Source organism: Alnus glutinosa, chromosome 9 (assembly GCF_958979055.1).
Source record: "Alnus glutinosa chromosome 9, dhAlnGlut1.1, whole genome shotgun sequence".
NCBI lineage: Eukaryota > Viridiplantae > Streptophyta > Magnoliopsida > Fagales > Betulaceae > Alnus > Alnus glutinosa.
The window spans coordinates 26,091,923-26,103,478 of NC_084894.1; the positions used below are offsets into that span (position 1 = coordinate 26,091,923).

At 35.8% G+C, this 11,556-nt stretch overlaps 2 protein-coding genes across 2 annotated transcripts; both read left to right on the forward strand.

The window, feature by feature from the left end:
* The first annotated feature begins 636 nt into the window (after positions 1-636).
* LOC133877654 (uncharacterized) lies at positions 637-2,165 on the forward strand. The gene has a single exon (XM_062316045.1). It carries the CDS (start codon positions 753-755, stop codon positions 1,893-1,895), a length of 1,143 nt encoding a protein of 380 aa, XP_062172029.1. The 5' UTR covers positions 637-752; the 3' UTR covers positions 1,896-2,165.
* A 3,169-nt stretch (positions 2,166-5,334) lies between these two features.
* On the forward strand, positions 5,335-11,556 carry LOC133877653 (GDP-mannose transporter GONST2-like). Its single transcript, XM_062316043.1, has 10 exons — positions 5,335-5,827; positions 6,530-6,738; positions 8,108-8,318; positions 8,598-8,737; positions 8,856-8,985; positions 9,465-9,563; positions 9,779-9,933; positions 10,050-10,166; positions 10,985-11,082; positions 11,192-11,556. The coding sequence occupies exons 2-10, from the start codon at positions 6,539-6,541 to the stop codon at positions 11,233-11,235; spliced, it is 1,194 nt and encodes a 397-aa protein (XP_062172027.1). The 5' UTR covers positions 5,335-5,827; positions 6,530-6,538; the 3' UTR covers positions 11,236-11,556.

Below are 11,556 nucleotides of genomic sequence, written 5' to 3' on the forward strand. Positions count from 1 at the left end.
TTTGGGAGTCGAATTAACTCTCACCCTAATTCATGTCCAATCGCTTTGAAAATTTCTTTTAAAGCTACTGAACCACCACCACCAATGTTTCTATGCAATTTCTTACATGTGTTTCAAAGCATTTGTTTTTGTCGCTCTCAATGAACGGAATGAGATTTTCTGAAATTTTGTTACTCAAATTATTTGAGTAGTAAATATATATGAGAGATTTTTTAAAAGATTCATGTGTCGAAATAATATGTCTCGAACAACATGCTTACTAATATTTAAACAAATGAATAGCATAAAAACTCTATCACAATTGGGGCCAAATTACTAATAACTCGAAAAGCAAATGGTTAGAACTTTAGAAATAAAGATCCTTCAAATTAAGAACAGCCAAGGAAGAGAGGGAATAGGGAATGGCAGACCGTTACTTTCGGTTAAAGGTGATATTAACTGACCCCTCCGATACAATAGACAATAGAACGCAAACCGATTAATTTTCTCATCTCTCAGTTGGGACGAGAATATATCATAATTTACAGACAAAAACAGAGAAGAGATGCCAGGAAGATGCGTTACACCTACTCCTAGCTTTATTCTTCCAAAGCCCCCACCCACGCTTTTCCATTTCTTTCTTTCCTTTCCTTCACTTTCTTCTACCTTCCCCCTCTCTCCTTCCATCATTCACCTCATCCCCCACCTCTCTCTCTCTCTCTCTCTCTCTATTCATGGGCTAAAACAGAGCCCAAGCTGAAGCTCCTATACCAATGGCAAGAGTTGTGACTTTGTGCAGCAAGTTCCTTTCAATCTTCATCCTCCTGCTCCACCTCGGTTGCTTCATTTTAACCACCAGTACCAAAGACCACCGACATTCAAAGAAACGCAGAGCTTCTCACCTTTCTCTGCCCTCTCCTTCATTCAAAACCAACAAAGCTCTCTCCTCCTCTTGGTCCTTCTTCAAACGCATCTTCTCCTCCAAACCCTGCCAAACCAGCAGCGCCACCCAAACACACCCAACCACTCCCAACACCACGCTATCCTCCGCCAGATCATCCCAGCACTCCATCGTCCCGATCATCCCACCCGAAACCTACTTATCTGACGCTGGCGGCCGTAGAAAACAATCCGGGTCTTGCTTAGAATCCGATATCTCCGCCGACAACCCGTTCTTTCCTCTCCGAAACGATATCTTCCCCTGCACAGCCTGCGGCGAAATCTTCCCGAAACCCCAGCTCCTGGAACAACACCAGGCAATCATTCACGCTCTCTCGGAGCTTGTCGATGGCGATTCGAGCAAGAACATCGTCCGTATCATATTCAAAACCGGTTGGACCGACAACCAGAAGACCCCGAAAATTCATCGGATTTTGAAGATCCATAACTGCCCGAAGATACTCACGAGGTTCGAGGAGTACAGAGAGTTGGTGAAAGCTAAAGCTGCGCGAAACGGCGCCGTTCGGAGGCGAGACGAGAGGTGTATAGCCGATGGTAATGAGCTCTTGAGGTTCCACTGCTCGACTTTTCTCTGTGATTTGGGAGTCGATGGGAATTCCAGCATTTGTAGCCAGCAGTATTGTAGCGTGTGTGGGATTATCAAGTCCGGCTTCTCCCCCAAGTTGGACGGAATTTCCACGCTGTCGACTAGCTGGAGGGCACACGTGGCGATTCCAGAGGAGATCGAGGAGGAGTTCAGGTTCATGAACGTGAAGCGGGCCATGCTGGTTTGCCGGGTAGTGGCGGGTCGGATCGGGTGTGAGTCGGATGAGGATATGGACAAGGAGGATGGCGGGTTCGACTCGGTGGTCGGGAGGGGTGGGAGTGGGGCCCACACGAGAGTGGACGAGGAGGAGCTGTTGGTGTTTAATCCTAGGGCTGTGCTTCCTTGCTTCGTGATTGTGTACACTGTGTGAGTATGTACTGTGTATGTATGAAGTATGATCAAAGGTGGTCTTTCTTTCTTAGTCATGGAATGTGATTTGTGATGTGTGGTGCTGATTGTGTATTACTGCTTCTGATAGGCTTCGATTTGTCTGTGACCCAGTAGTGGGGTCACAGTAGGTGTAGGGTGTCAGTCCCACGTGAACATAATGTTGCAGTCAGTCCCCCATATAACTGATTTTGGTTCGATTATTATTTATTAGATGTCATGTTGTAATATATAGTTCCAATGTGGTTCTAAATATTTCGCCTCAAATGTAAAAAGAAAACGCCAATTGTGTCATTGTGTGTGGGAAAATCAGTTTTGTTTTGTTTGTTTCTCCAAGGGATTTTCTAGTAGTCGATATTCAGCATGTATTGTGATGTGCTTCTTTGTGGGGATACACATTTGTCTTCTTTATGTCAGGTGAAAATCATGTAATTCATGTTTTTTTTTTTTTTAAAAAAAAAAAAATTATAAGAAAATGTTTGAATACTATAATCTTTTTATAAATTGATCGTGGCAGCTCACATGTAAAATTATGAGAAAATGTTTGGGTTGATGCTAGGGGGGGGGGGGTCATGGCCCATGGGCAGTGTCGGTGGTGCTGGTGGCACATGGCTCACTTACCTTTTTTATTGCTTTGTTGGGATTTTAAATGCCTCTCATCGTTACAGGCAATATATAAAATTATAAATGTATATATATATATATATATATTTTTTTTTTACAAAGTTATTTTTTTTTCTAAATTAAAAAGAGTATATCATTTTTAAATATATTTTTAATATAAATTTTCATTTATCACATCCATTTAATACATGTAAAAAATACGTGTTTTAAGAATATATATTAATTTAATAGATTAAATGATCAGAATTTCCTTCCGTCCGGTTTAAAAGATCTATACAATATAATGTTAATGGAAAAAATATTGGCCCACTCAGCCTTTGTTTTCTGGGGTCATTGTCAAACACATTCATTTTAGTGGGCCAATATTACTCAATTTGGGGCATTCTCCAAGGTCCAGGTTGAGGTTTGAGCTATGGGCATTCCATTTACTATTATTACCGGGACAATTTTTATTTTTATTTTTTAATTCAGTTTATTAAATTGACATATAATTTTAGAGAGTGTGATTCTCACATGCAAACTAAAATAATAATAATAAAAAGGGAAAAATGCTCTAAAAATCCTTGAGGTATCACTTTTTCTAAAGTCTCTCCATAAAATTTAAATTTTATCAATTTACTCCTTAAGGTTAGAACATATATCAAATAAATCCTTCCATTCACCTTTCGCTAAATTTTTAAAGATGTTGCCACATCATACCAATCAGAAGGCGACATGCATGTGTTCCCTTTAATAAAATATAATAAAGAAAATATAAAAATAACAAATTATTTATGTGTGTGTGTAAACAGAGGAGGTGGCTGAACTACTCCTAAAACTCAAGCATAAGAATGTAAAAAGACAATTACACCCTCACTTTTACATTAAATGGAGAGGATCCAAATTCTAAAGCTTGGGGGTGGTTACGCTACCCCTCATTTTTTTATTTTTTATTTTATAATTTATTTATATTTTTTTATTAAAATAAATTTGTGACTTTTTGATTATTGGATATGACTTTAACGAAATAGTGTAAAAAAATGATTTATTTGATAACCGTTCTAAAGTTAGGGAGTAAATTAATAAATTTAAACTTTAGAGAAGTATTTGATATCTCAGCACCTCTAAAGCATTTTTCCCTAATAATGATTGATTAATTAGAAAGTGACTTGAACATGTTCAATTAATACGTATTGATTCGGACAATTTAACAAAACAAATAATAAATTAATCAATTGAAAAGCGTCGTGAACATGTTCGAGCCAATATATTGGTTTTGAACTCGGTGGAGTAAGCGGCTGTTTGCGATACAAAGGAGGAAAAAAATTAAAAAAAACGAGTCAATCCAAGTTTATAAAATGATAAACATTTTAATAAATAAATAAATATTATTTGATAAACATTAACAATGAGGATGGAAGCTAGATCTATCGTTGTCTGTTTTTGCTTCCTCCATGCATGCGCCCCTCCACTAGCTTTTTCGCTTCCAAATCTTTCACGAGCCACCGCTCGCTAGCCTCTCCACCCGTGCATGGAGCTCACACACCGCCTGACTCCATGGTCACTTCCGATGGTGTTTAGTTTCAGCTCTTCCCTTCATGAGCCCATCCACACCTTCTTCCTTAATTAATAATATGTGAATGATTTTCTGTTTTGCTTGAATCTATTGCCAAACATGCTCTTTTGTCCAAAGAAGATTAAAATGTGATCTTTATCAAGCCCTCATCGCTATCACCAGCAAATGCATCCTTCTCTCAACACTGTCCAATTTTTGGGCAGCACCACCTACCATATTAAAAGATGGCCATTTCCTTGACTTTTTGGTTAAAAAACTATGAGATTGAATATGTTTACATCAATTTCCTCTTTTTAATTTTCAGCTTTAGTTTCTTTTATTCCTTTTTAATGTAATAATGGATCTATTTTTCTCTCTTCTATAGATTTGGTTTTTAATTCTACTTTATTCAAATCATGAATTCCTGTTTTTCACTCTACGGATAAAAATGTTATACGTACATTCAAATGTTTATTCTTTGATGTGATAATAAAAATTACTATTGAATTTTAAATGAATTATTTTGTAAATTTCACATCAATAATTATTCACTTTATTTCTTTCAAAATTTAATAGTAATTTTCACAACCACGTCTCAAATTAGAACATCTCCAACAGAATACGCAAATAGCTCATAACAGTCATTATTTTTCATATCTAGTAGAATAAGTAGAATAGAATTATTTCTTATAGTGTGAATAGAAAATAGGTTCTTTTGCCTATTCAGTATTTACTATTCACACTATAAAGAATTTTTATAATTCTCTCTTTCTTTGTTTCACTCTCTTTTTGTATCTTTCACACTCTTTTCCACACAAAAGTAATAATTTTTTTTAAAATAAAATAAAATAAATAGTAGAATAAAGAATCCATTGAAGTGTATATAGAAAAATAAATAGTTAAAATAAAAACTTATACTTTTTTAGTAGTTATTTTGGGATTAAGATTCTCTCAAATTATTTATCTGAATTTGAGAGTTTTCGAGCACGTGATTGTGAGAAACCACTTATAAGACCTGGTTGACCAAATAAAAATTGGGATATAGAATTACTTATTCGGTCATATAAGCCTTATAAAAGGTCTCTCACAACCATCGATTTAAATTCTTTTAAATTTAAATAAATAATTAAAGTTAATCCTGATTTATCATTTTAACGGGTCTAGGATGCTCACGTATCATTTCTCCACTTTTATCTTCAAACTGCCAAAACATGGCCCCCAGGCCCCCCCACCCATATTTTCCGCGCAAAAAAGGCTCGGTACTGAAAACCTGCATGATTCACCAACTTTGCCGCTTATCACAGACTTCTCTCTCTGGCCCTGCCGATCCCAAGAAACAAAGCCCCTGGAACACGCACACACATACACACAGCTCGTGAACTCGCTTTCTCCATTCGAAGAGAACAACCTCTTTGACCCTTCAAAAAACAAAAATAAAGAACTTCTTTGACTTTGGAAGCCTTGGAAATTGTTCCTTCTTGGATTATATATATCCTCCTCCTCCCTCGCCAGGAATCTCGCTCCCCTCCGATCCATTTATTTCTGATCCACGTGAACCTTTTCTTCTTTTCCTTCCTTCCCTTTGCGTGCTCTTCAAAAAGGATCTCGCAGTTACTTCTCTACCATGCATGGTTTTCTGCTTCTTCTTCTTCTTCGTTCTGCCGCACACCTCGCTACTACTTCCTTTTATGGCTCACTAGTTGGTATAAATAATTCTCCACCTCTGTGATTTTCCGAGACTGAAAGGATATCGTAAGGTACGAAAATCTTAATGGGAATTCTCCCATTTTTCGAGACTGGTGTGTTATTATATATCATTCTGATTGATGTTATGATTTTTCACTTGATTTCCTTCTTCCTCTTTTCTTGAATTCCTGTTCTTGATATTATGTTTCTCTGCAGCTTTCCACTTTTCATAATAACCACAAATATTACACTGAGTTATTAAAGAAAAGAAAATATATCACATTGAGATAATACTTCAAGTTCCCACTTGGTGCTGCTTGTCCGAAGAAAAAAAAAAGGTTTGTTAATAAAAAAAGTCAAATATTGAGTATGCTCATTGATTATGCCAGAGAAATTTACAAAATCTTAATTTTGTGGTCCATCCATAGCCTATATATGCAACTTGATGGAGTAAGAAAGTATATGGGATTTGGATAAAGATAGTAAATTCACAGCAATTTATTAGGTGTTGGAAATTGTGACAGCAAAAAAGGAGAAAAAAGGGGAGAGGGGTTTGCTTGTAGTGAAAGGGTGGCAGTTGGGGTGGCCAAACTAGCCCGTGGCCAAAGGGGTGGCCGACCACTTTTTTTCCTTTTTATTTGTTGTCATGATTTTGGCCGTTTTAAGAGAATGCGCCGGCTCTCAATCCGTTTAAAACGGTAATAATAGTTTTAAATTCAAATGAGTCTGGATCCTTCGTTAATTTAAGTTCATTTTCGTTTTCCCATTTCCAGGTTTGTGGCATGTCGGCCGAATTCAAGTTAGATGTGGTTAATAGCCATGGCATTGAGGAATCCGAGTTAATTAGCTCTAGAAATGGAGAAGTGACATTGAATGATAGGGTTAATGCAACATATAAAGCTTTCAACGACATCCGTAAGCAAGGAAATGGATCAATTACCAATATTGTGACAAATGCAGAACGTAGAGCTTTCACTGACAGGTAGAGATTTCTTTTCCTTTCCTCACTTCCAGTTTCATTCTCTTACTTGTGTTGGAACAAGTGGCTCATATTCTCTCAGGCATAAAGAGTAATGCTAAAATATCAGTATAGTGACCAGTTGTCGGAGCATAGGATATTTTGAGATTTTCCAAAATAAGTTCGTACAATTAGGGTCTTCTTAATTGTAAGTATGCTATTAAGTAATTTATAATCATATTCTAATAGATAGCCGCACTCCGGTGGACGTAAGCACATTGTCAAACCAGATAAATTTGTGTCTTGATTTTCTCTTGCAGTTTCTCTTTTTTATTCCATATTATTCATCATTATTGTACACAATAACAACTTGGCATTTTAATTAAATCTTACTATTATCATATAATTCTAGAAAGATGCTTTCTTTCTTTATAGTTGAGGCTTCAAGCCTTGAAGTTTCTGACATGAAAGGATATAGGGAAATTGCTTTCTAAACATTCTCTCCTACTTGATTTGATTTTCGGTGGCATGCTTAGATCAACTTTGGCATTTTGTGATATATTTTAAGAGTGTTGCTAGGGGTATGTATTACAACTTTTACTACAAATTCCTTACAAACTGACGTGATATTCCACGTGATACGTATTTACTATGTCAACCATTAAACAATTAAATTTAATTATGACTGACATGGTAAGTGTCACGTAACGCTTATTATATCAGTCACTAAACAATAAAATTTGATTGTAACTAAAGTAGTAAGTATCATATAGACTGCCACATCAGTTTGTAAGGATTGTAGTACTTGACGTAGCAAAACCGATAGACGTGAAACTGATAGAAAGAAACTGAGTTCTCAATACACAAAATCAACCCACGTTGATAGAAAGAAACTGATAATATTATTGATAGCAAAGCTGATTATTCCAACACAATTGATCTTTCCTTCTTTGACGACATCTGTAGTTGACCATTTCCTTTCTTGATTGAATCTTCTTGATTTGATTCATTAATATTATATCTGTTATGAATTTAAAAGAATCAGTCTCATTGGCATTTGACACATCAAAAATTAACTAATTAACCTCGTCGGTATTGAAAGAACCTGACCATAATTTACCTTTCACCTTGAGCTCGACGGTCTGTCCTACATTAGTACCCAAAACATTTTCCTACTTGTAGTACTAGTCAAAATCTAATGCTTTGGTAGAACTTACTAATCTTTTTGTTCTGAATTGTTATGTATTTTGTTTGTTATATATGCAACTACATGAAAAGAGTTTTTATTGGGGAAGCAGATTTTGGAAGATTAGGAGTTCATGGATGGTCAGTTTGGGGCATTTTACTGATGGCAAATTGACGGGTTAAACCTGTTTAATTACTTCCTAAGCAGGTTTTCTAGAGGGAAACGAGGTGCAGTTGATAATAGTGTCTATCTTCCGGTTGTGGATGATGAAAAGCGTGAACATGGATCAGGAAAAAAAGCTGGACCTCTTTTGTCTGGGACAGCTTATTGCATATCCTCTTGCAGCATGATATTGCTAAACAAAGTTGTTCTATCAACCTATAATTTCAATGCTGGAGTATCACTAATGTTTTATCAAGTATGTTACTTATTTGTGATCCATTTTCTTTTCTAATGGGGTGCGTTAGAATATTAATTAAATAATTAAATTTATCATTTCTTAACAACTTAAAATTTTGAGATAAATGGTGATTTAACATAGTGTTAGAGCAAAAGATGTTTGTCAAAATCCTATCAAAATTTCCAATTCCAAAATACTCGCTTGTTAATATTTTTTTTTTGTCTTCCTGTGTTATTACAAATTAATTCATTTATCCATGATGAGACCTAATTTTATTTTTCATATAATTTTAAACAGAACCTTATCAGTTCTCTAGTTGTGGTGGCATTGGGCCTCTGTCGAGCCGTTTCTGTGGAAAAGCTTAACTGGAAGCTGATCAGGGTCTGGATCCCTGTCAATTTAATATTCATTGGAATGCTTATATCTAGCATGTATAGGTAGGCTATGAACTGCAATTTTTTTGGTGCTCCAATTATGATCACCAACTGTTTGATTATTATTCTGTATAACATTCATGTTTGATTGATATTTTCTGGTGCACATTTTTCTTTTCAGTTTGAAGTACATAAATATAGCAATGGTGACAATTCTGAAGAACATGACAAATATTTTAACAGCAATTGGAGAACTATATATATTTCGGAAAACTCAGAATCAAAAAGTGTGGACTGCAATGTTTTTAATGGTAAATTTCATTCTTCCTCCAACCTGTTCAGCACAATTCCTCAATCTCTTTGCTGGTGATGATGACTAGTTGCAGTAAAGGATATTCCTAACATTGTTTTTGCATCAGAAAAGCACTTTGGTACAAATGCCTCTTATTGGAATTTAATTTTATGAAAAGAAAATTTTGTGGTTTACTCTGTTTGCACATTGAAATATATTGGAAGAGTTGGCAACACCCAAATCTTACTTCCCTTGGTGATATCAGCCAATACTTGTCTAAGCTCTATAAGTTCTAATTGGGTCCCTTTATATGCATTTGGAAAGAGAATGATCAGCTCAATATTGCATTGGTTGATTAATCTATAAATCATGTTATTTCTTCCAATCTAACAATTTTTTCTGCTTTCCAATCATTTGTTTCTTTTACAAATATATAGTTCTTCCTTTTTAAGAACAAGAAAAAGAGTTTTAGGTGATCTGTATCTCTGTTCATTGCAGATTATCTCTGCTGTCACTGGTGGTATAACGGATCTCTCCTTTGATGCAGTGGGTTATGCATGGCAGATTCTGAATTGCGTTCTAACAGCAAGCTACTCTGTATGTATTTTTTTAGATGCAATATATTGTTTATTCACCCTGCCTTCTTTCCCTTAAACAGCAGTGAGATTAGTGTTTGCTTTTGAGAGATCAATAATTTTGAGCTTGGACTGTGGGAACCATGCATGATTAATGTTGTGAAGATCTCTCTATATAATATATATAATTCCAGAATTCTGAATCAGTAAGCAACATCTGCCCTTTGTGATATATAGCTCACCCTGCGGCGTGTCATGGATGAAGCAAAAAAGTCAACAAGATCTGGATCTCTTAATGAAGTTTCAATGGTGTTGCTGAATAATTTATTATCTCTACCTTTTGCGATCTTCTTGATTATACTGCTTGGTGAATGGGAATATGTAATTAATGTGTAAGCCATGTCTTTTAACTATTAAACTGGAGATAATTAACTTCCAGGCTTTTCTTTCATGCAAGCAGAGCAATATTTTACTTGTTTCACTGTTTCTTTTTGGTCGTGATTTCCAGGGATGTAACTAAATTGCCAATGTTTTGGGCTGTTGCCACGGCCAGTGGATTCCTTGGACTTGCCATTAGCTTCACTTCTATGTGGTTCTTACATCAAACTGGCCCGACCACTTACAGGTATACAAATCTTAGTTGATCATACCGTACCACACGGTGTTATTAGATTATTCTGATTCTGTTGTACCGATTTAGAGAAAGCGCTAGATGTATCTGTGCTATTACTCCAAAATGACTAATCAAGTTACAATTAGAATTCTCTAAAATCACATATAAAGCCTAGTCTCGCTAAAGAACGGATAGGACAAACTTAACACTTACGAGTATCTTTATAATTCACTAATTCAATGTTTGCAATTCACTCCCCCAATGTGAAACTAATTAACTTTCTGGAGTGTCACAAATAATGATCATTTCCCTGTGTATACCACATTGATCCTACATGGGGCAATTCTCGAGACTAGCAATTTTTTACACAACCTGCAAATCTAACACAAACCCAACATAGAATTAGTGAGTTCAGGTGGAAGGGTCTGACCCGTTTAACTAAATTGGTTGATTATGGTTGATCTATATAGTCTTATACTCATGTCCTAACACAATCCGAACGTGACACGTGACATTTATGGCTAACAATTTTTTATACGACTTTCAAACTCAACACGAGCCTTACACGAAATTAGTGAATTAGAGTTAAAGGATCTGACCCGTTTAATTAAAATAAATCGGTTATGATAGACCTATATAATCATATATTAGCAAACATAAATTGTCACTATAGGAGGAAGGAATAATGACTAGTTGTGTAGCACAATTTTGCATGACATCCGGCACAAACTTTTGTTCTGTTCAATCTGCTGTTTGCCTACACGAGCCACTCTTGAATGCTTTTTTATACTAATTATATTTACCATTAACGTTGTGCTTCTGGTTTACAGTTTGGTGGGTTCCTTAAACAAGATTCCTATCTCCATTGCTGGTTTAGTGGCCTTCAAGGTTCCGCTTAGTCTATCAAATCTCTTCAGTATACTGTTTGGTAATAACAAAATCTACTGTAAATACCATGAAAACATTACTAATGTATTAATTACTTATATATTCTTAGGCTGATCATGTCAATGACACTGTCACCTGGCCTCTTTCAGGTCTATTTGCTGGAGTATTCTTTGCCAGGGCCAAACTGTCCTGATCGACGATCAAACTTCATCGGGAACGAGAAGCGTCTGATCGAGAGGCCGTTCAAATGGCCTTCTGCCTGATGACCGACTGCAGATTCTCCGGCACGGAAGAAGTGAAAGCTTACATGGCAGCTGCTTTTACGCACAGTTTCCTAACGTACAAGAATTTAAATGGCCAAAGAGATTCATATTAATTTAAAGAATTTAAGTATATTCTTAAGAGGTTTTATTTCTTCAAATTTTTTTATTAGACATAAAAATTGGCATACTAAAAATTAATTATCTTCATGTTGATTTGGCATGTATTAATTTTGGGAAAGAATATTGTCAAC

Bases quoted from the DNA above. Each gene is read 5' to 3' on its own strand.
- LOC133877654 (XM_062316045.1), top strand. From the start codon at position 753: ATGGCAAGAGTTGTGACTTTGTGCAGCAAGTTCCTTTCAATCTTCATC.
- LOC133877653 (XM_062316043.1), top strand. From the start codon at position 6,539: ATGTCGGCCGAATTCAAGTTAGATGTGGTTAATAGCCATGGCATTGAG. The intron at 9,564-9,778 runs GTATGTATTTTT...TGTGATATATAG, and splicing joins TTCTAACAGCAAGCTACTCT to CTCACCCTGCGGCGTGTCAT. The intron at 9,934-10,049 runs GTAAGCCATGTC...CGTGATTTCCAG, and splicing joins TGGGAATATGTAATTAATGT to GGATGTAACTAAATTGCCAA.